The sequence below is a fragment of the Aphelocoma coerulescens genome, chromosome 5 (genome assembly GCF_041296385.1).
Source record: "Aphelocoma coerulescens isolate FSJ_1873_10779 chromosome 5, UR_Acoe_1.0, whole genome shotgun sequence".
Classification (NCBI taxonomy): domain Eukaryota; kingdom Metazoa; phylum Chordata; class Aves; order Passeriformes; family Corvidae; genus Aphelocoma; species Aphelocoma coerulescens.
The window spans coordinates 17,409,168-17,434,255 of NC_091019.1; the positions used below are offsets into that span (position 1 = coordinate 17,409,168).

The following is a 25,088-nucleotide window of genomic DNA, read 5'->3' on the forward strand; positions in this document are numbered from 1 at the left end:
TTTTCCAAAAACTCACACAGAATACGCAAGGCAACCTGTTGCCTCAAAATAAGGAAATGGTGAATCAACCTCCACGCCCATCCTTGATCTGACTTTCACTTCTGCCCAAGTTTTTATACACTATTACAGATACTATACTTGTGCTAATGCTCTTACTGCAGTGGTTAACACTGAAACCAAATATTCTAACCCAGAAAACTAATGGGGCTTTGTAAACCATTAGTTTTGAAAAAAAACTCCAACAAAGAAACAAACCCAAAATCAAACCAAGAAACAAACAAAATCCTGCAAACCACAACCCGCCCAGTTTATTAGAAAACATTAGATTTTTGGGTTTGTTTCTGAGATTTGAAGAGTGGTCAAAAACTACAATATCCATCCACAGAAATGTTCTACAAACCTGCACCTGCATTAGCACAGAGCCTTTGGAAGTTGATGAGGACCTACTCTGCTATATCCCAGAACAAGTCCAAAAACTTCTGACCTTTGTGCAAAGAGTGACTCCCTTATATTTTTAAGGTTTCTTTCACACATTTAATCACTAGAGATACACTTTCTAGTAACTGTTTCAGGAAAAAGCATGAAATTAAGTATTAATGAAAAAGAGCTTTCTTACTTCTGCAAAACTTCTTCTTGGCCACAGACTTTCAGGATATAGCTGCCAATGTCCACTTCATTCAAGTCATCATGCACCCAGCAAAGTGCCTGCATTATTATAAGCTCAACAGGGGAACTCACTGTTTAAAGAAATTACATCTAAAAGTTAAATATAAATCTATAGCAAGTGATATTAACTATTGCCACTCACAAATTGTAGTTATTTAATCAAACTGATTTTTGTACTTGTAAAGAAGACTTTTACACTTCTATTATATCCCAAATTTCATAGTTTGAGATCTTCACTTTTCTCTCACAAAGAAAGGTATCATAAACTTGCCTGCCATTATAAAAAGCCAAAAAAAATCTTTTTCAATTAGGATGCAGTGTAGTCACTTAGCCAGAAGTACAAACCCAGTCTGCAGGACTGAGGATAGCCTTTTCTTTTTTTTTTTAAATTATAAATTAAACTTGCCCTATTTAGAAAGGACTTCAAATAGTTAAGTGACCCCAGAGGCACTTAAAGTTTAAAAAACACTATCTGAAGAGTTGGATATGGAACTCCTCTATTTGTTCTGCTTTTGAGGAACTGAGTATCAGCTGCAGCTGAGGCAAATCCTACTGAAAGTCCTTTTCCCTTTCCATTTGTCATGGGAAGCTTCCACTTAGTACAGAGCAGATCTCAGTAAGCACCACCAAGCCTTTGCCAAATGCAGCTCTCAGCTACCAGTACTTTTGTATCAGGCTCCAAAAGCTTTTTGGAAAATAGTCTCTCTTCCATCCAGCAACTACAGAGCAACAAAATAATCCCAGTCAAACTCAAAATCCATTCCCCCACAGCCACCAGCTGTCACTGACTAAAAATACAGACCTGTTTGAATTACACAAATGTTTAAATACAAAATGCTCTCTAGCCCTCCCGACCTAGTTTCTGATGATCTCCTTTAAATAATTTGTGAACAATATCACTAAGTGCCTCAAAATTCTGTAAAAAACCCTGTATAAGAGCAATTTTGTATTTCATCAGTACCTTCAGAGTGGGGTTTTTTTTCTCCCTCTCCAAGGACCTTCCTAATTTTCTCAAAAATTTTTTAAAATAAAGAAATATTACTGCTATGATAGACACAGAGGTAATGCCACAACAATATTTTCCACAATATAACACATGTGCTTCATCTCATTAACAAATGATTAATTATTACAAGCACAGAGGCATCTGAGCACATATGAAGAATGACTGTGTGAGATTCAAGAACAAGGAATGACAGGAAGTATGAATTCAGAAACACTTTTAACTCATTAAGACTGTTTATTATTGGGTGAAATTGCTGTGCTACCTTCAGCAGAGAATATATATGGTATTTGATAAAGGAAAAAGATGCAGTGATAGGTCATGCAGTGACAGGTTCTGTGCTGTAGTCACAGGCTGCATTGCCAAAGGTCTGCCAGCCCTGCAAAGCCCAGTGAAGACTGCAAAGATGATGCTACCACCTTTTCCCTGCCCTACATCTTATTCAAAGACATTAATTTCTTGCTGACACACAATGTTTGCTCAGACAGAGCAAACTTCCATGCAAAGTCTAACAAAGGAATGCAAAATGAATCCAAATAAGCTCTAAAGTTCATCTATTTCCCTCCTGAGTCCTTTCTACAAACTGAGTTGTCAGAGCACTGACAGGCTGCAGTTCCTTCTGAGCAAGACTGAAAGCCACACTGAAGTAGAGCAGCTCTAGCATTAGGAAGCTGAGGTATGCAACACTTTGACCAAGAGCAGAAGGAATTAAAGGTAGAAAATAACTTTTAAAAACCCCATTACTAGTCACATGCCCGGCTTTCACCAGCTGTGGAAGACAAGTAGTTTAACTTGCTGATTAGTTTCAGCATCAGAAAAAAGGGAGTAGAAAGTGCAAAGAAGAAGATATGTGGGGTTAGAATGCAAAACACATTCCAAGCTAGCCACAAAAAATACTAGAAATAAAGGGCTGAAGCCCTCACATTTCAGTTACCCTACCAAAGCCTTTTGTAGGAAAGGATTAAGCTTGCAATATTAGAAAACTGTAATCTTAAGGATCAAGAGCAGAAACCCTTCCCAGGCTATACTTAAAATCCACCTCATTTCTTAACAAAAGATTATGAAGTCACCACAGAATAAATGTAAGGACCAGCAAATTAATATAGAATGAAAACACTGATGCATTGAGAGTTTGTTTCTCCAATAGAGCAGCAAGTTTATGCGAGTAATAAAACAACTCCAGATCTTTTGAGAACAACCAGCTCTAAAGCATCTACACTAATACAGGTTGAGATCCAAATAATTACCCTCACAAGTGACAAGGAATTACAGAAGTATAGAGGCAAAAAAGCTTATTACCAGTTATTTCATCACCCAGAACTGCCAAAAGTTGACAGCATGCAGTTTCAATACAACCACTGTGCAGTCAAGATTGCACAGAGGACATGAACTGATGTAGCACAACAAGGCAAAGCTCAAAGGTCCACCCCAGACCAATATTCCTGGTTACCCACAAAACTGGGACAGCCAGTTGTGGCACATCCAACAGTGTTATTTTAGTGCTTGTGTTCATAAGCATGTATTGAATGCAAGTAATAGATACTTTTAGTGTTTATCCCTCTTTTCCGGCAGCAGTTTGTCTGAACTTTTAGATAGCTTAGTGTGTTGAAATGAAAAATTAAATTAAACATTAAAAATCTCAGTCCTGGTGTCATTGTCCCCTCAATAACTAAAAGCTCTTAAACAACTGTTTTATTCTATCCAGCTATGGACAGAACAGCGCTTCTGGTTTGCTGTGCTTTCCTTTTTTACAGTCAGTATTTCACTTTGTCAACTTCCAAATATTTTCCGATGGAGGCACTGACCCAGAACTAGGCCTTTCCTCAGTTACCTTTTCCACATTTCCCACAAACAACCCATGCCCCTGAGACCCAGGGATTACAAAAACTGAAAGGCCTTGGCCTAGGCTGAGTGTATAGTCTTTAACAAGCAAACTCCAATTTAAGAAGCAGGAACATACCATCGCATGTAAAAGTTACTGGTTGCTGGAATTCTTCGATTTCTATTGAAACCTTGATACTGGCACTCTCCCCACTTATATTTCTTTGCAGCATGATTGGACTCAGCACAAAGCCTGGGTTTGTTTGCTGATCAGTATAAGGAAACTTGGTCCTCAATCTGGAAGCAGAGAAGGTTTATGAAACATTGCAATGGAGAAGTCTAAGACTAAAGCAAAATAACATGGTAATAACCACAAGGCAGAACAGTAAAGACTACCTTTGGCTCTCTACCTCAACTGCATGTGCAAAGCACTATTTAATTTTTCTACCCTCAACAGAACATTGCCCACAATAATTATACAAGTAGTAGTTAGACAGGAAAAAAATCCTAGCATATAATTAGGGAGGTTTTCTACATAGCTTAAAATATTTAATAGGTCAATTCTTACAGGACATACCCAGCTTCTGCAGAAGCTAAGCTCTAAAACAGTTCTTAAAAAGGTAATCCACAGTATTTTCTAAAAATTAGTTAAAAAAAAACAAAACAAAACTCTTCACATGTTTCAATTTTTAGAAGTCTAATCTGAACTTAGATACGATGCAGAAGGTAGCTATTCTAAGCTGTGGAAGGTGAGGAAGAGGCCTCAATGGAGGTAAAGGTTTTTATTTAGGACACAAACAGTATAAAACATTTACCTAGTAGTGGATAAACCACGCTTGGAAAGCTGCTTTTTATTTTCTGCTATTTAACACGGATAAAATAATTTAACCGTGAACTTTTGCCAATATTAAAGTAATATTACAGGAGATTAAGAACAGAACTGCTCTATAAGGATCACTTTTTTCATCATCTTTATTCTGGACAATCGCAAGAATGGAAAGACCCCCAAATCCTTCAGCAAGAGTTGTCCAGTCTTAAGTCCATCACTTTTTAAAAAACTGGGTCTTGAAACAAAGGACAACAATCAGATATAACCAGAAAGTGCTGCAACAAGCCTATTCTGTGTGAGCTTTGTCTTCATGTTGTTCATCAGTAAGTTTCACATATATATGAATTTTCATTGTTTTTGTGGAGCTTCCTTTTCAATTCATAAACATTCCTGCTTAAAAAAAAATAGATGCTATCCTTAAGATTCAAAGATCTCTATTTCCTCCATTATGTCTTGGATTTTGATGTTAAAGGGAAAAAGGCAAGAGCAGTTTGTCTTCTCTAAGAAGAAAACATTCTCTCATTAAATTGTGGCAGCAAGGAAAAAAAAACACATGACCTTTAAGGAGCTTCACTATCTGATCAAGGCAGGGATACATTTAAAGGTTTTACATTACAGAAGTCCAGTTGTGGAAGCAACAAAAATAAAAGCATTAAAAGGTTGGAAAGTCACTGAGTGACAGGATTTTGTGAGGTGCCTCAGGCAACAAGAAAAAAAAAAAAGACTTCAAATTCCTTCAAAAGAAATTGTAATAAAAAACCAAGGAGATACAGAAAAATATTTCGAGGATAAAAAGGTATTAGAGAAACAAGGAAAAGTGAAAGTCACAGGACCAAAATAAGAAAGAGGAAATATGATAATACAACAATATTAGTACTGAAGATCTTAACAATCCTGTTGCATTCTTGAAAAAAAATAAACAAACCAGGACAAAACCAGGAAAAACTGAGATAAGAAAAGGAAAAAGGATACATACTGAAATCTGTCCCATCAAGCAAAAAATTGTAGGGCTGTTCCTGTCAAGCTAACTGAAAATGAATCATTTAGCTTTTTTTTCCTCCTCTAAAAGTTAATTCATATTCAGTCATTTCTTACTTTGTAACTGCTTCAGAAAAAGCTGACAGTTCTTGATTCTGCCCTTCAATTGCTTGGAGAAGCACGTTTTCTGTCAGCGTGCCAGTGGTCCCATTGTCTTTCTGCAACTCAAAGATAATACGGAATTTAAATAGCTGCAAACATATTCCTAAAGCCAGCAAAGCCACACGTAGGTGACAGATTTTCACGAGTCTGAGATTTACCATTAGTTTTATGTCTACTTTTATATGGAGAATAACATGTATAACTTGAAAAGTAAAGATTCACTGGAGCAGTGACTCCTTGGCAGCAGGTAATTTATTTGCCAGCATCATTACCAGCTAAGATTAAGTTGCAAGCAGTTCCTGAGCTTTCAGCAGTGACCTCTTACATTCAGATTTGGCTAAATTCAGCTGAACCACAGATGGAAGAAAAATGTATTTTTCCTCCAGTTCTGCAACTCAGACTTCAGTGTAGTTCCAGAAAGAACCACTACATATCACTGGTGCCCATGATTATCTCTTCCTACAAAGCTGGAAAATACAAGCTGAACACTGGAAGGAAGTAGCATTCAGAACCTGAAACTTAGAACTAACCTCAAGGAATCAATTTACTGCTGTTTTAATCCCTTATGCCAAATGCTCCCATCACCTCCCAAAACTGTAAACCACAATCTTTGAAGTACCCAATCCAAGAAACAACTGCTAAAAGAAAGCTGCAGCTTCAAACAGCAAAATCTAATAAACTTAAAAACCCAACAAAACCGAAACAACAAACACAGAGCTGCAGCAGGTTTTAAAACTGTATCTGTTTTCTGATCCAACTCACAATACATCCATACAAATGCTGGAGTGAGCAAAAAAGCAGAGAAAAGTTGGAATAACCAGTGGAACACAGTTGTCCATAGTCTAACAGCCACCACTTGCCTGAAGGATTCATGAAGCTCCTGCCAGATACTCCCTGGAATAACTTACATGACCAGTTACATTTTTCATCCAAAGATTTTACAATGCTTAAAGAAACCTTTAATCCAACCACAAGTCTAGGAACAATGCAGACTGCACTACAGTTCTTCTGAAAATCACCACAATTTATTCATATTTGAGGCAGTGATTAACTACTTAACTAGTATGTGGGTTATTTATTATTAGCCAAAGTAGTCAGCTAATTTCATTAGAGCATATCAGACAATATAGTTAAATTAGACTCTCAGAAAAGGGGTCACATCAGAGAGCCACATACTGTCAGGTCTTTTCCTTTTATCCCTTCAAACCAACTTGTTCAAGCACTACAGCATAAACTTGGAAGAGATACAACCTATACTTGCCACTTGAATCACATTTAAGCTTCATTATTTCAGCGAAAATATTGGTTGCATGAACACTGATCAGTCAAAAGGACAAATTCTGTGTAATTGAGGATTAGCCACACCACAGGAGACAATTAGAGCAGGAAGCTATAAAGCCACAAAACTTGAAATGAGCTGCAGGAGCATGCATAATACCTTAAATCAAAAAGGTTCTTCTATTGTAACATCTCAGCAAGTTCTATCACATAAAAATACTGGGCAACCTCACAAGACCTGCTAACCTGTGCAACTGTACCTAGTAAACACACTCTCTAAGCAATTGCAGAACAACAATACCAAAAATCACAAGGAAACAGGAAGGGAACATACCCAGGGAGAGGCAAACACCTCTGATGAAGGTTAACCGACTGCTGGTTGGCACTCAACACAAAACTCGGTCATTGCAAATCACCAAGCTGCCTCTACAAATGTTAAATTCCATTTAGAAACTCTTTAAGGAATACTACATATAGGTACACAATGCACTGTGCAACCACAGGATAAAAGCACTAAACAAGGGGCTTGTTTTCAAATAAAGTCGCACCAGTGATGACACATCACCGCTTTAGGCCACTATGTGACACTTCTGAACTACTTACAGCAAAATTTGTTGGTTATTCAATTGTTAAACTCAAAGTGGAACTAACAAGGCAGGTCAACACATGCAAGCTTAGCCAGGGTAAACAATAAATTCTGATCAAATGAGCAAAGAAAAAGAAAGATTTGGTTATCTGTGGTTGACCTCAGGGTCACACTTGGCTAAGGAGAGAAACCTCATGTTATTACAAATATGTAATGATGAAAAAGACCTCCTGATGGAAAACTAAGATCATCAAACACCTTATTTCTTAGCTGAACTTCAATATTAATTTTTGATCACTTTGGGGAAAATAATTTCAGGACAACAAGCTCTGAAAAAACAAGAATTCTATTTAAAACCCACTGGACTCAGATGGGTTTCAAGCAACAAGGAGATTTTAATTTCTTTAACTTCCAGATGGGCCAATCTAGGAGGTGCAAAAGCTTTCAGTCAAACAGGAAATAACGTGAAAGAAAAGACTTCAGGCCAATTGAGATAAATAGTTCATGTCAGCACAGGCTGCAAAAATAGAAGTGGTCTGTAAATACAATTACTCTGAACAATGACGAACAAACCCAAACCCCAAGAAACTAACAAAAGTCAAGTTAAATAAAATTCCATGAGTATACAAAGTCACAAGACGCAGCAGCTCTGTGGAAAGCAAGAGAAAACAACACATAAAAGAGGACAAAATGATGATTTTTGCCTCTGCTTTCAGAAATGAGTGACAACTACTGAAGTATTTAAATGGGAATATTTAATGTATAGCTACTTCAAATACGAATATATGCATCATATAGACAAAAATATGAATAGATGGAAATAGATACTTCATTAAAACAAAGCAATCTATTGACTCAGGGATTAAACAGATAGTCAAAAATTTTGATAGAATCACAGTGTATTTTTGATTGACTCAAAATACATATATTTTTGTTTAAAGGGGCAGAGACTGAGTTTTTCAGGAAGGGTTGGAGGGAATGATCCAGACTTGTTAAGATGCAAGACTTGAGAATATACTTAGAAGTAAACCCAGGGTAGATTGGGTAGTACAAGAGAACTGCTAAAAATAGAGGCTACAAAACTCAGCTTCCTTCTATACTATGTAAAAAATTATTTCAGCTAGAAAATAAAGCAGAAGTACAGGATAGGCAAAAGATATACTACCAGGTTATGTTGCAAGGATATCCAGTTGAGAGACTCATCTTTAAGTCTATTTATTTTCTGCTTTAATAACTCAGAAGAAGCAACACTGATAACTTACAGTCTTGTATCATCAGCTACCTTCATAATACAGACTAGAACTAGTGTGATGCCAAAACAAGACTGGAGGAGCACAAGTGGAAAGTAAATCTCAAATCTTCAATTGGGCATTCGCAGCAGACATCTGCTGTAAACTAAGAACTTGATGAAAAAGATGGTGACTTAAGCAAATCAGGTCTATTAACTGATGATAGGATTGATGTTGTGATGCCATCACAAATAAAGTAAATGCAATAAAAGAGTACCAAGCAGGATGCCCCTGCCTGTAATGAGGGTTTATTCATGCTGAGGTACACGTGGTACACTGTGGTCTCACACAGAGAGCTAAAATCCTCATAAGTCATCTTCAAAAAAAAGAAGAAAGAAAGAGAAGCTCTCACAGAACTTGCAGTGAAAGCTGACAGAAAGTCACTGTCTCTTGGAACATATTGAGGTAAATATCCAAACGATTCTTTCATCTTAAGTACCTGCTGTTCCATCCTGAAAGAAGAACATTTGCTAAGAGTTAGTTACAAATGTGTTCTGCTGAAAAGCAAATGACTGATGAGGAGGAGCTGGAACAGCCTTTAAATCAGAAGTGGCAGGAAGAAAAGACCACATGTGAAGGCAGAGCTTGAACTTTATTTATGAATCAGTCAATACATGACATGCAAATAGCAGGAGACTGGACCTTATGAACAGGAAAGACCCCTTTAAATCCTACGTTGTTGAAAAAACCTGGAATGTAAAAAGATTCATTCAGAACAGTCAAACATTACTTCCTACAGACACCATCTGAGAAGCACTGATCCAACCTAGCCTAATTATTAGTCAGGAGTTACATTACAACCAATCAACTACCACTGAAAAACTGACAAACACATCACCAGATGACACAGCAAACTGAGAAGCAAACTGCTGTAGAGCCCAAATTTACATGCCTCTCCAAATCCTAGGAAATAACAGACCTAATGTATCACAGCTCAACAGCAAGCGGGGAAACAAAATAAAGTCAGATTCAAGATCTGCACACATGGCACAAAACTAGAGATAAATGGATTTTTTTGGGGTTTCAGGGTGGTTTTTATTCCTTCTCCACTGGCCTTCTATTGAACTTCTGCCAGAATACTGACATGTAACGCAGAAAAAACAGGACATCCTTCAAATGAGGGGCCAAAAATTTCACTTCAGAAATCTAGACAATCTTTTAGGCCACATTCTAGTAAATATTACTGTTTCAGTGAAAAATCCCCCTCCAGTTTGGGGATGGGGAGAGAAGAATTAAGGAGTTATTTGGAAAATATCCGTGAGTGATACCAGTTGGTTTTTTATGCCAGGTCCCTAGCCTATTAAAAACACCTAGAAAGACAATACCTAAGATTTAGAACAGCTGTAAAACAAAGTCTCCAAAACAAATTGTTTACTTCCCACTCTCTAACCAGTTTCTACAAACACAATTTTTTTGGCCATTATCACCCTTGCCAGGTTGCTGGCTTTTCCACTGAAAACTTTTCCACTTCTCTTTCAGTCTTTGTAATCTACCAAAAAAACCCCCAAAACCCAGAAAAATATTCCTATCCACTTTCTAGTGAGCTGACTAATATTTTAAAACACGTCTTATATTTATGGTGGAATTATCACAGAAATAATTAAAAATATAAGCAAAGTTAAACAACCTACAGTCTTTTACTGGATTTGGGAAAAAGTAGGATGCCCTAATGGGGCATGATTGACCAGATGAGACTGAGACAGTATTGATCACCTGCTGCACAGTTTAGCTTTGACACAAACTGCATGTACTCCATGTCCAAAGATACGAGCGTCATAACTAAAGCCCTTGTTGAGAGTTTGGTCTTGAATGTTTCATTAAAGTGATCCTGATCCTAGAGAAGAAATCTCTCAAACATCTTTTTGCCCTGCCTGATAAAAGAAACATCACACAAAGAGGTTTTGCATGGTACAGCGTTTCTGACCCAACAGCCATCCCATCACTCAGGCACCCATCACTCAGTATAACCAAAATGTTCTGTCCAGCATTCCTACACAGAAGGAAAGCATTCTACATACAAAAGAGAATTATAGTCTTGTAAAAGGCAAGATAAAACTTTCAGGGCTTAGCTCACCACCTTTTTATTTCACAGTATCATGCGAACTGCTCATAAAATTGTAATATTTATCAATATGATTTAGACACTTAATTGTGCTGAACATTATTTCTATTTCTATTTCTTATGGGAGTGTTGAGTTGAAAAACAGCAATTTCCTCAGTAAATGTGGAAGGATTACAGAAGGGCAGAGGAATTTTGAGAGATAATTCAGTAGTAATGTTCAATTTTCTGAATAGCACTAATACATATGCCAGAACATCACATTATTTGGACACTGCTCAAGCCAAGTAATATACATAAAATAAACAACAGACCTCAAAGTGTCTTTAAACACTGTGATTAATCTCTACTGTTATACTGCAATTTAAAGATAGTGATTTCCATACCTGAGATGTTTGGCCCTGTAACTTTGCAAGCTGAGTTGTTCTCATGTTTAAGGACTGACTCCTTGTGACTGTTGCTCCAGAAGATTTCCCATTAACTTTTCTTTCCAGATGACAAGTTAGTAACAGCTTTTCTTCTAACAGAACAGCATCCCATGGATCTTCAGCAGTCATACTCGAAGCCCTCTCTCTGTCATCCTCTGCCTTGTTTAAAGTCTCCACAGCATCCACTTTTGGTTTACTCAGAGGATCCAAATCCAACCAGTCAAATTTACTGACATCCCCACAGCCATCCGAGGCTGGCAGGCTGGAGACTGCAGACTTTATGGCAGTCATTTCTAGGTCTGTGCTCGACTTCCCATTTCTCAGGAATTCTGAAGTGCTTGCAATTTTGTCAAATACTTTTGCCATTTCTGGTGTGAGTACTGGAGGGTATAAAGGTAGGCCTCCGTGTGGATGGAAAGGTGTGGTAGCTGCCACTGGGTATGAAATGTATTGTGACTGTCTTGGAAGACCAAGATAAATAGGCTCTCTAGAGGGATAGGATGACATACTTGGATGGAATCCATTCTGAAATACACCAGTCTGTTTTGTATAAGAAGCTGAGGTGTAAATAGGAGGTAAAGTGCATGTCACAGGTGCTGGTATCCCAGGTGTCCACTGTCTCCTCTGACCCGCGGACCCAAGATAAAATTGTGAAGACACAGAGGGGCTCAAAATAGGACTTGCTGGTAATGTAGGTACTTTACTAGATTCAAAATTGTCATCCAGCAGCAGTTTCTCTAGTTCAGCATGAGTAAGCTTCTCTATGTCAATGGTACTTAGTTTATCTTCCATGCTCTTGGCATCAGACTCTGGAAACACCATGAGATCATGGTCCTGTTTGTTATGAGTCTGTGCTTTTTGTCTGGGACTGCTTAAAGAATGAAAGGTTTGTTTATTACCAGCTACACCTCTTTCTCCTCTTTCTTTCTGCATCTTGGCTAATGCCTCAGCTTCCATCTGCAGTGCCTCCTCCTTGTCCACATCTTTTGACCTTGGGGCTGACAGAGAAGGTGAGGAGCGCTGCTTGAATCCATTGCTGCTGGATATCTGGGCCATGCCGCAAGAGCAGATGTCCATGTAAGGCAGCAACGCTTCCCTTGCACTGGTTGTCTACTCCTGGCTTCAGAACGGGTTTAGCAGACCTGAAAAGGAAATGAAAACATTAGAAACACGTGCAACAAATCATATGTGGACAACTACAAAGTCACACATCACCGGCTGACAAAGTTGAACATGTCCTTCAGAAACTCAGGATGTAAAATTTTAAAGAGGCCAATTTTTATGTTTTTGGAGGGGAGAGAGTGCCAAACTTAAAAGAAGCCACACAATAAAATTCACGGTCTTTGAAGTATGCAAGACCCATTTATTTTTCTTACTCTACCTACTGGTACTAGTAAGCACTTGGTTTCTTTCTGCACCACTAGACCCAAGACACACAAAAGCCACCCTCAGGTATGTAGCGGTTTTCAGACTTCAGCAATTACACAGGTGCAATCTTGGGAGTAGAAGTCATTCTAAAGAGTATACAAATACAGCATCAATAAAGCACATTATCAAGAGGACTTCCACCTTACTTCAATAGACCACAAAACCAGACCTTTCAAACTGCTGTACCATGATTATAATGGTCATAATGACACTGAAGGACCTCTCTTCCTTTGGAAAATATTGTACTTCACCCTCTTAACAAGAAAAATAATGCTTATGAAATGATATTTCTTGGACAAGCAAAATAAGCTATTTAAGTACAGCTGCTCATTGAGTAATCTCTTTAACAGCCCTTCAAAGGAAGTGTCATTCACTACTAGGTAAGGGAAGAAACTCCAGAAGGTCACTTTTGCTTAAAGCCACCACCAAGAAAATGATATTTTACATTTCTCTGATTCCAGTCTTGTGTTTAGGACTATGATACAAACTTCCCATATTCACTACAATATCTATGCAGACTCTTTATTAAAACAATCTTGCAAGAGATTACGACAAGAACTGTGTTATTTTTCAGCATTCCTTCTACTTTATGCTCCAGCTTTTGCACACAGCCGGGTCAGAGCCGAGCCCAGGAGATAAGATGTCTTCCAGCAACAGCCAGTATGCACATCAAGCAGCAAGATAAAAATCAGGAATAATGAGTTTCTGCTAGGAGGGTTACATAATCAGCAATCCTCATTAAAACACAGTTTCACTGAACTAGATGAGCCTTATAGATGCAAATCATTCTGAGTTTAAGTCATGCAACAATCTACAAATTAAGAATTCTCTGCAGCAAATAATGCAGATAACTCAAAATTCTTTATGTTCCTTTTCAATTCACACCAGTAGAATAGTTTGGACTTTAGATTGGGGATTTTGCCCTCCTCGAATTATACCAGAGATGTGCTTCAAACAAAGTGACTGTATTTCTGTGGACTCCCCACACAGAAAGCAAGATTCTTAACAGATTTATAACAGATTCTTTAAATTCTTTAAGTCTGGTCAAGCTTTTGTTTTATCTACTTTATTTCAATAGCTTACAGTGTGAAGGACAGACATCTCTGTAAGAGGTTCTATACATTTCAGCTCAGTCTGAAGACAAATCCAAGCGAAACCCTTCACAAAGCAAGATTAAACCAGAAATAACATTACAGTTACCAAGACAAGACTTAAACAAAAGAGGGTGTCTTCAGAAAGGCTGAAATAGTGACAGACTAACTCTGAAAATCACACAACTCAAGTCCTGGGGCGTAAAGTCTTAAGAAGCTTTGGAAGTTAAAGGTATGAATCCATTCCACAGGATAATTATATAAATATTCAACAGTCAAAGTCTACAGAAAAAAACAGACACCAGATCCTTTTCTGTACAGTTATGAAGCTGCAGAGGTCAACACCCATTAAAGCCATAAATATTGCATTAGGAAGAAATCTTGTCCTGTCTGCTGCCTATTCCAGAGCTCAGCGTAAAACACAACCAGGGAATCAATTAAAAAACCCCAAAACTATTTTGCTGGGTTCCTTTGTAGACAATGAACATCTCTGGTCCCATTAAGAGCACAGCTGTGGCCTTCAATTATTTACTATGCTCCTGTTAGCAGGACAATCATACTAAAACTTCTCCTGAAGACATATTGAATATTTTGTGGATGGTCTAAGCCTACTAGCCACAGATAATATCCTAATGAGAAGTCTCATATACTTGACACCACCTTCTCAGACTGTCTAGAAAGCTAAGCCAGCTTTAATCTCTTCATTAACTTACAGCTGGTTAAAACTGCTATGTCAGATTGTTAGATGCAAGAACACCCTGACTTACGAAGTCCTCTCAGGAAATCCTACTTGGCTTTTCCAAGAAGCAGCAACCTGAGGTAAGTGCATTTTGGAGTTTTCACAGTCTTGCTGCTGCCTAAGGAGTCTAAAGAGCAGCAGGACTTTTTCCTGAACTTTATTCAAAAAAATAAAACAGAATCATACTTTCTGAGACTATTCAGAACTTCTTGGGCTGCAACTTAGAAGATTATCAATGCATTCAGGTGCTGCTTGATAATTACAAGTGATTTTTTCTAAAGGAGACAAAAAAAAATTATATAGTCTTCAAAGTATTTATATATAGCAACAGCCAGCTCTATTAAAAAAAAAAAAAAAAAAAAAAAAAAAAAAAAGCAGCCTTATTTTTCTGCTGAACTTGATGGCCTTGATCTCCATATCACCGAGCAGTCTCCTGTTCACAAGGAGAGTCCCTGTTCCACGAAGTCACAGCTGCAGATAAACACACATTCCTCAGCTCTCAGAAACATGGCACACAGCTACCACAGCACCTTCATTCACAACATCTAGAGAATCCCAGTCACTCAAGAACTACTTGTTTATTTTACAATTTCATGTTACAGTGCTGTATTTCTGTCAGTGTATGACAGCACACTTGCACTGACAAATCCAGTGACTTCTAGCATTCAAGACAGATGGTTATTGTCTGATTATCTGAAAAATTGCATTTTAGCCATATTCTTTGCAAGACAACCTCATAAGCATACATACATTTAATCTGCTGTATTTAAGTCCTGACCTTGGGAAACTTGTAAAGTCAGTGTATAAATTTCTAACAAATTTTATAAGCAGACTGCAGGTTTTTTTCAAACAGTTTGACATTTTAAAAACTGATAAAAAATTCTGATAAAATTGCAATAGTTTTGGCAAAACTTTATCCTGCATGCCAGTTCTAAGCAGTAAATTCACATAACACATCAGAATAAAAGCTCCCTAGGCATAAGCATTATTAAAATACTGATAGACCTTTTAAATGCTAACCATGCAGCATCAGTTAACTTTTTCACATAAATTTAGCTTCACTTTGAACCTCTCACTTCACAGCCATCTAAGTTCAAAGGCAGGGAGTGAGCAGAATTTAAACTTCTCCAACATGTACAAAGAGAAGGGCAAATTCCATTAGGATCATCTATCACCAGGGAACTCCTCAAACAGTCAGAAAAAATAACTTTCAGTTCAAATCCTGGCATCCTGAACCATTACTGACCAAGCCATAGGAACTCACCAGAAGTTTGCAACAACTGGAGGTCATTGAAGACCCAGAAGCGATCCTTCTGGAGCTAGGACTGTTCTCATCTGAACTGCTACACACTATTTTAAGTAACAGTAATAATCAGTTTTCAGCTGTCAATCTGTTCACCTTCAAGAGTGCTCCTCCTGCCAAGCACTCAGAGAACGTGAGAAACATTTGATTTATTTTTAAAGGAAAGCCAGAAGCAATTGAAGAGATTGTAACAGAAATTCAGAAGTGATAGAACAATACCCTACACCACTTACTTGTCCCCTAATTTTGAAATTAAACAGGCACATTCATACTTTGTGTGAAGTCGCCACATTTCCACTGCTCTAGCAGCACCTCACCTGCTTCCTTTAGAAGTGGGTCTAAAACCTCAACCACACGATTTATCTACAGCCCTGACCAAGGGTAATCTGCCTCTTGCAGTCAGATTTCATTAACTTGAATATTTAGTTTAGCTATTCAACCAGCTGTGATCAGACAGGAGTCTGCAGAGCTTTTGGCTCTGGTCTACCCGAATTTCTGTAACAGCAATACTCCCCAGGTAACAATTTTACATAAATGTGTTTAGAGCCTACATTTGATCACTCAAGTACCTGTGTATTGTTATATAATTTTGAGTATTGCACATCATGCATTATTTCAGAGGAGCAAAATACTCTTTAAAAAAAAAAAAAGCAGCAACGAAACTTATTAATCATCAAGAACCAAGAACCTGCAAGATGCCTGACCATCTCCTTCAGATCAAAGCCTCTACATGGAATGGAAATTAATTTTAAACCAGATTTTCACTTACAGAGGCTTACATTAAAAAAAAAATTACATATGCACTAGGTCTAGCAAATACATAAAATGGAACCAGGAAGAATTTTCCTTCCAGTAAGGAATTTATAGTTTTCCAGTAAGAAGCTTCGGGGAACCAATACAGGACATTACGTCTCTACCACGACAAAGACTCCCAAAACCTAAATTAGTTTCCTATCTTAATGAGCAAGGGATGACTTCATCAGACATAAATCGTTTTACCTTAAGCAGAGGTAATCTCACCATCTGCTCATGTACATGTTAACATTTTTCTCTACTTCAGATGAGCTGCACAGCTTTCTTTTCAAAAACACCCAAGGCTTGTAATGTCCTATTTATAATTTGTTCTACGCAAGCACAGAACATATTATTTGGTAATTTCTTCATATGAAGTACTTAATAGCTATCAGAAATCAGTGCACATGAACTCCCTGGAGTCCAAGCACTAAATACAGAAGCAATGATAAGAAGTCAGGCCATTTCCTCCATTCCTTATAAAGTAACAGGCTGGCATACAGTAGCTAGTGCTTCCTCAAAACAAGTGCAATTTTCAAACTAACTTTGAGGTTATTTTGCCATTAAATAGAACAAAAATAAAAATATTTGAAGCATTTGTCTCATACTGAATCATAGCTAACTTAGAATTAACAAATCTTGCCTGCATACCAGAGACAGTAGCAGTTTTATGGGAAACCAGGGAAAACTTAGCAAAATACGACAGCAGTAATATACTGTGGAAAATACGAATCATCTGCAAAGGAATTCATAGCCAGACACTTGCCACAGCAGGAAAACTCCTTAGCAAAAGAAAGAAAGAAAAAAGTCACAAGAACTTTGATGTTCAGAAGCCCTCTCTGCCAGATGCATTCAGATTGCTTCAAACTGAGAAAAAACTGAACATGTACTCATGACATGACTTCTCGAAGTAAGGCTGTTATTTTTTTTTAAATACTGTTAGGTTTAAACTGGAGGTTTCTCAATAACAAACAGTTCTGAAAGGTCAGTGTTGAAGCTATACAGTTCTATCACACCATCTTTTTAGTGAAAACTTAGTAACTTCTTTAATCCAGTCATTTTAGCAAAATGAGCAAGTGCCCCCTTACAGATGAGATTAACACAGTTAACCAGAAAATTGAATCCATTTTGTTTCAGCTCACATCTACAGAGCCTTCAAAGGCAACTTCACTAGCTTAAATACAGGTGCAATTTTCAACTGAGCACAAACCTTGAACCAACACTAATTTCGTTTGTTTTGTTCAAATCATTCAGATCATAAATACCTAAGCAGGAACCGCATCTCTTAACTTTGATTTTGAAATTTCATTTACGTCTAAAAAAAGTACAATTTCATCACAAAACCTTTGATCTTGAGGGCTAGGCAAGAATAGGATGTTTCTAGCACTAGAACAGGAAGTCTCAGCCTTTAAGGTCTTTCAACATCAGCAACAAATCCCTTGAAAAATCCAACCTCAGCTGTTTCAGTGCTTATAAAAATTTATGAACTATTAAAATAAATTTTCACCCAGGACACTCTGCAGAAAGGATCATTAGTAGATACGGCATACTTTGTAGCTGCTCTAACTTTGAATCCTCAGGTTTTGAGCAATGTTTCTTGATAGACAGAGCATGGATGCATCTATCATGATGTTCCAGCCAGATCTCAGTGAGGGCAGCTACAGATACCTACAGATCATATGTTTCCCATTGCCACACTCCTCCCCTGCAATGATTTGCACCACTGGCCACTGCAAGCCCTTCCATCATTAGCTATGGATTTATGCAGGTTTGGTACAGCAGGTTTGCAAGCTTACTCAGCACATTTCTGCTATTATACTCCTCCCCTCAAATTTTGAAACTAACCACCATTCCATTTAAGTCTGTTAAAGAGACGGAGGTCGTAAAAACAACTGAATTCCACGTTAAGTGTCAAAAAAACCAAAAAACCTGACCCTGCCAAGAACACTGGCTGTCACAGCTAGAAGAAAATTGTAGTGTACACTCATATAACTGGACACTGCAGATTTATCACCAGGATAATCTTTCTAAATGATTGAACCATGGCAAGAAGTCCTTCAAGCCAATCAGCAGAAGACACAAATCAACAGGAAACTTGGCATCAGTTTCAGCAGCTGCAGAACTACTCACCAAACTTTGCATCCCTGTATTTCTCCCTATTCCGTTCTCAGCTCTCTAAGAGCATCCTGCTATTCTGCTCCTGCCCAGTATTTTCTGGATGCAGGTACCAGAAAAGAGCAAGAATGAAACTGATGGCATCCCAGGCTGTTTCATTCCGATGCACTTGGCCAAGATAGTTTTTTCCATGCCTTACAGCCAAGCTTATTACCCACATTGTTTGACAAAGGCTAGGAATTCTAGTTCTGTTGCAATGTTTCTCCTTACAGAATAATGCTTTCAATTCCACTCCTCCTGTTTCAAAAGACTGTCTTTAAAAACTTTTTACTGGTTCCCTTGCTTTACAGACACATCTTAAGTTGTGCTTTTCTCCACGTCACCCTGACGTTCCCAATCCCTCCACCAATCCCACTTTTCAAAGGATACTTGAAAACACTCACACAATACAAACTTTCACACGGAATCAACATTAGCTGCTGGCTTAAGGGGAGGCTTTTTCCTATTCTTTAAGCAAGGTCACTGCCCCAAATATTTTGATTCCCCAGCTGAATAATTGGTGCAGTAATTCTTGACTTGCAAAGGAATTTTATTCTGGAATATCACTTTCATGGAACAATTAAGACTAGAAGGGGCCTTAGTTACTCATGCAGAGTGGGGCCTGACCCCAGCAGAGCATGACAAATTACCTGGAGCACTTAGCTAAACTAGTGCTTCCATTAATCCCAGTCCCAGTGGTACTAAATAGAAGACAAACAATATTTTAAACTGCATAGCCAATTTTATCAAAACCATAGAAAGTGTCTAGTGCAGGAAGAACAGGGAGAGAGGAAAGAAACATCTGTGCTGCCTGCTTTAATTACCACAACAGAGATGCCCAAACACCTTCCATATAGTTCTATAATATTCTGCAGCATAGACAGAGGACCGTGTTAAAATCCCACTGTTTCCTAAATTATGTGACCGAAGTAAGCCCTGCAGACATCCTCCTAATGTCACAAAACATTGAAAACACAGCAAAATGCAGGAGGCCCATGATGCAAGGTACAGTGGCTGTTAACACAGGAGATGAAAACAACCCTCCCCCACAGAGATCCTATTTTACTCCCTGGGCAGCAGTGCACCATATACACCTTCAACAAACCATCATCAAAAACATGCATGGAGAAGAAACACTGACACCTCAGCTCTGGCCCAGACTTAACTCTGTATTAGCATCATCCTACCAGTCTACCCTAATGCAATTCTGCTGCAGTAGCCAAGTTATTTCCATCACTTGATTCAGCAGCTGAGTTTCCCCTCAGGCAGGAAACTTGCACAGTTTCAGTTATAACCAGCAGATGCTTCTTAGTCACACACCTCACATTCACAGGAGATCAAGCAGAATTGCCAATTACTAATTGACAGACCAAATGCACCGTTCCCGTGTAGCTCCATGCTTTATCCATCAGAAAATACTAAACGCTTATTACACATATTGACTGAACGATTACATGCTTGGTTTGGACTTGTTTTTCTTACAGTACACAGGTAGAGAACTGAACAGGGTGGCTACACTCAGACCAAAGGTTCACCTCATCTTTATCTTGTCTCTAAAGGTGGCTTTGGAAATGCAAATAGGGAAAAGCTAAACCAACACAAACACTTCCTCAAAATACCCTTCTAGTCTCCACTAATTTGCCACTCAAGTACTTCCTGAATCCTGAGGTAACTTCTCTAAGATTAAGACTCTTGATGGACTTTTTCATGAGGAATTTGTTCAGATGAATGCTGAACTCAATTAAACTTCTAGCTCTCACCTTGTAACTCAGCACTGTCACCACGCTCTGCTTTTCTGCTGTGACTACAACCTAAGCAGAAGACTGGATCAGTTATTGATGACCTGATCGTGATCAGTCCTCTACAAACATCAACTACAAGATTGAAACCTACAAGCTCTATTATTTCCTCTGGGTCACAATGCACTGACCAGCCTCCAGATCTGAACCAGTGACATTCCCTTAGCACAAACCCCACAAGTGTCCTCATATACTACACACTGCAACTTATGGTTGGGTTTTGTAAGTGATGCTTTGTTTGTAACTTCAAATTACAAGTTACATGAAACACGCAGACATACCTTCCCCCTCTACTTCCATTTCTTCCCTCTGAAGTGACCATCAGTTGGAATAAGCTTAATCTAAGGAAATACTTTCAGGCTGCATTCCTACAAAGTTATAGCCTGAAGTAATATTTCTCATAACTTCTTTTAATGTGACTAAAGCATTTCATTCTAAAATTTTTATAGCTTAAGTAAGGTTTATCATTGCTGGCACACTTTGAAACATTTCCTCCTTCCCTGGCCATTATGGAAACAACATCATCATTCTTCTCACAAACTTGCATCACACCACCCTCCTTGCCTACAAAGGGGCTGGATGATGCTGTGTTAGATGACTGATTTTATTGACCACTGTTGATAAAGACTGAACCCTGGTTCTGGTAATTAATTACACATCCACATCTCCTACTTAAAATAGAACAAAATACGTTTTCACAGATACACATCCATAAAGCAAACAACGTACATTTGTGTAATACTCTCTCATTTTTAAGCTTGTTGTATTATCCTAAAAATAAATAAACACCAAATTATTCCTGTACTGACTACAGACACTAAAAGGCAATACTTCTAAAATAAAAATATGGAAGATCATTACCAGAATGTCGTAAAGGCTGACCTTAAAACACATACTATATTTTATGAATTTTAGTCATGTCAGTGTTAGACTTGCACTGGCCTACCCACCAGTGCTACTTTACTGCAATTTCTGAAGCTCCCACAAGGCAGCCTTAAGATTATTCAAAAGACAAACAACATGCAATCCTGCTCTAATAAAATTCAAACCTAGCATTCTTTTTTTTACATAACCCCATACCGTCGGGCTTTGGTCCCACATCAAAGCCTAAGACAACAACAAAAAAAAACCCTCCAAAACATCACCTCAGCATTTTTATTTCTTAAACAACATTTTAATCCAAGTGTCTCCAGCTAGGCAGTAAATACAACATCAGCTCTAAGAAACACTACCAGTTTCAACTTAGCTTGAGAAGTAAGAAACAAAGGAACACAAAATCTGTAAGTATTTTCTTTTACTCAATGTTTTGAAATGCATCATTTTCCATTTAAGGCATTCAATTTTCTTTGTTAGTACACAGAGAGCTACTCAAATCACATAAAAATAACTAAATCATCAATTTAAGTACAATGATTATATGTACTGGTGAACCTTTGAGTTCTCAGTGATGACAGTAATAACCCAAAGGAAAGAGGAACCTCAAGTATCTAAATCAGGATTACTACTGCACTGTAATTGAAACAAATCTATTTTATTAAATCAATCAAAATTTCAAATATTTCTTGAAATCTCCTTTGTATATTTTATAAGCAAGCATCTTTAAGGGATGTAAAAGAATGTAAAATAAATTGGAATGTAAAAAACCATTCAAATACAGCACAATATTTAAGAAGAAGGACCTGCAAATAGCCTATTACTTGTCTGATTTGTGGTCCCCTCCCCAAAAGGGGACCACATCTAACTTCAAGTATTTGTCACTTCTGCCTGTGTTTTCTCCCTCTGCCTTTATCTTCTATGCAACTTTCTTTCACTGTCACCTTATTCTTAACAGTTTTGCTTCAATTTGCTTTTACAAAAAACAAACACAACCCCAAAAAACAAACAACAGAATTTAGAGGGATTTATAATCCCTCTCTCCCCCTCCAAAAAATGTGCTGCATGAGGCCAATTTAAGTAACTTCTCTTCCCCCCAGACACATAAAGGAAGTTTTTTACAGGCTCACTCTCCATTTTGGGGGAATGACTGCCTTCAAAGCCAACAAAGCCAAACAAAAAACCATTTTTTGGTCTGATTTCATTTCCCCTGCCCCATTTCTGCTTCCCCATTGGATTCTTCATAAATCATTCATCACTACTACTCCTGAGCACAGCTTATATTCAAATCAAGTATTGCACAACATCTTGTACAGACATCAGACATTTTTTCTTAAATTTTCAGTTCCCTTTGGGAAGAGATCTGCATTAAACATGCAATGTTATTAGTTACAACCTGTCCATCTCTCCTCTATCCCAATTCAGTTTAACTGTGTTATGTTCTAGTATCAGACTTGTAATAAGTAACAGTAGAAATGAGTAGAAAGACCACCAGAATCTCTTTTCTTCCAAACGCTTTTCCTTTGACTGCATCTTGTTACCATATCATTTCCCCAACAACAGCATAGCTGAAGTGGGAGGTTATTTGTACTAACAAAGGTGCAGGTATACCTTTTTTATTGTGTTGATACAGAGTAATAAACTAGATCGAGCTAAGAACAGCAAGGCAGTCACAAACTTCCATGGATCACCAGAAATATCGGCAAAGCTCCCGGAGGAAACAGCAGAGCTGCTTAGGGATCAGCTTTGTAAACACCCAGCTTCTCCGGAACCACAGCAACGCACCAACCCGGGGCGAGCGAACCCACTCCAAAGCCAACAAGAGGACGAACAAAAAGGAAGTGTAAACCTGGTGGGTCTCTGCAGCGACCGCCAAGGTGCCCCTTATGCTGGGCACCTCCCGAGCTCCCCGCTCCGTGCCGGTGACAGCTCCCTGCCACCCCGGAGACTTCACCCCCGGGTCCAAAATGCACCTCTGGCACCTGCGGAGCGCGGGCAACTCCTCCGGACGGCTCCGCGCCCCGAGCGGCGCCGCTCCAGCGCTCCAGACACGCAGTTCCCGGCTGGAAGCACTTCCCGCAGGCAGCGCCGCCGCCGCCCGGCTCGGGGAGCCCGCACAGCTCCGGGAGCGGGACGAGCCGTGCGGGCAGCGCTGCCCGGCCCCGGGCCCGCCGCTCGCAGGTGCCGCCCGGCAGCGCGGGGAGCACCGGCAGCCCCGGGCCGCGCTGAGGCCGCGCCGGCGGCGGGCAGCGCCCGAGGCCGAGGGGCGCAGAGACCCCCGGGAGGGGCGGGCGAAGCGGGGCACGGCGGGGAGCGGAGCGAGCGGCCCCCGGCAGGGCGGGGCTGGGACGGCGCAGAGCTCCCAGCTCGCCCCGACCCCCGCGGCTCCCCGCGCCTACCTCGACCATTTCCCCTCGTCCCTGCTGCTCCCGGCGGGAGCGCTCCAGGCTGCGGGCAGCTCCCCCCGTTCGTCGCGCTGCGCTCACTTCCGCCCGGCCGCGCGGGGCGGAGCGAGGCGGGGCGGGCGCTGCGCCGGGCCCGGCCCCGGGGCCGCCTCACCTGAGCCCGCGCCGCCGCCGCCCCCCGCCCGCCGCGCCCGCCGCGGCCCCGGCCCGCGCAGGGAGCCCGTCCCGCCGGGGGGGCGGCGGCGGAGGGGCCGCGGGGGCCGGGTGGCGCTGGGGTGACTCTCCGTCATTTCCTCCCCTTATCGCCCGATCTTCCCAAGAATGCTCGGCATGACTGGGAACTTGCACAACGCACCAGAAACGCCCGTCGGGGGGGCTGGAGCCGCGCCGCGGACACAATGGACTTCCTCCGCCGCCGGAGCGGGGGAAGGGCCGGGACGCGGCGGGGACAGGGCCGAGCGGTGATGCTGGGGAAGCCGGGGAGCCCCCCGCACATGAGGCTTGGCTGCAGGGATGAACACCTTCATCGCTTGCCAGTGGACGACCCCGGTGGTTTGGAACAACAGGTTCCTCTCCACAGAATTTTGCTTCACTTCAGAAACGACTTTGCCGGCAAGGACAGTTCCCTGTTGTCAACTCCAACCTTCGTGACATACCAATACGTTTCAGAAAGACCAAATATTTTGGTTTGACCTTCACAATAGCTTCAAAAGAACGAAATGCTTTGGGTATGCCCAAAAGTATTGCATGTGGGATTTTATACAAAGTTTAGACAATGGGCCTTTCGTAAGATCAAATTAAAAGTTGTCATGGGCGTTTAAATGCAGTAATATGATTTTTAATGTAGAAGAATTCCAGAGAGAATGACTTCTTATTCCGTCCACTCAGGGGACACTTAACATAAGTGAAGAATTCAGTTTATGCCTATTGGTATTTTATTCTGCACTTTTAGCACACTGAAAATTCCAAAAAATACAAAACTTAATGAATACTTAATGAAGCATAGAAGACACATGAAAAGAAGACACATCAGTTTAGAAGATACAATATAAACGAATTATCAAAAATTAGTCAAAAATACACTGCGGGCAGGGACATTTTCTGTGTGGTTATAGATAAACTTCACCATTTCAGCATCTAAGCATTTTCTGTTGGATAAATCTTGACTTAGCACCGTGAAGGTCAATGAAAGCCCTTGCAGGTGACTTCAACATGAGCAAAATGGGGACCTGGAAGGCTGACACAAAACGTGTTCCTGGAGAATCATCACAGACATGACTTTAATTACATAGATTAAAAAAATTACTGGAGTTCTTACTGCCCTTAAGATCTAAGCCATCAGGAATTTTTCAGGCTGACAGTTATAAGATGTAGAAATCCGTCCTTTCTAATGCCATTTCAGTTT

At 39.7% G+C, this 25,088-nt stretch overlaps 1 protein-coding gene across 3 annotated transcripts in view; it reads right to left on the bottom strand.

The window, feature by feature from the left end:
- The window catches only part of PIK3C2A (phosphatidylinositol-4-phosphate 3-kinase catalytic subunit type 2 alpha), a 50,779-nt gene extending 27,005 nt beyond the window's left edge, over positions 1 to 23,774 (bottom strand). The window contains exons 1-5 of one of the 3 annotated variants that reach the window (XM_069016863.1): positions 23,678 to 23,774; positions 11,058 to 12,241; positions 5,415 to 5,521; positions 3,630 to 3,787; positions 617 to 737 (exon numbers count right to left, since the gene is read on the bottom strand). In XM_069016863.1, coding sequence (XP_068872964.1) covers positions 617 to 737; positions 3,630 to 3,787; positions 5,415 to 5,521; positions 11,058 to 12,176 — 1,505 coding nt within the window. In that variant the 5' untranslated portion in view covers positions 12,177 to 12,241; positions 23,678 to 23,774. Of the gene's footprint in view, positions 1 to 616; positions 738 to 3,629; positions 3,788 to 5,414; positions 5,522 to 11,057; positions 12,242 to 15,621; positions 15,689 to 23,677 lie in introns of those variants that run through there. The other 2 variants (XM_069016866.1, XM_069016864.1) reach the window with 2 other exon arrangements.
- Between the last annotated feature and the right edge of the window lie 1,314 nt (positions 23,775 to 25,088).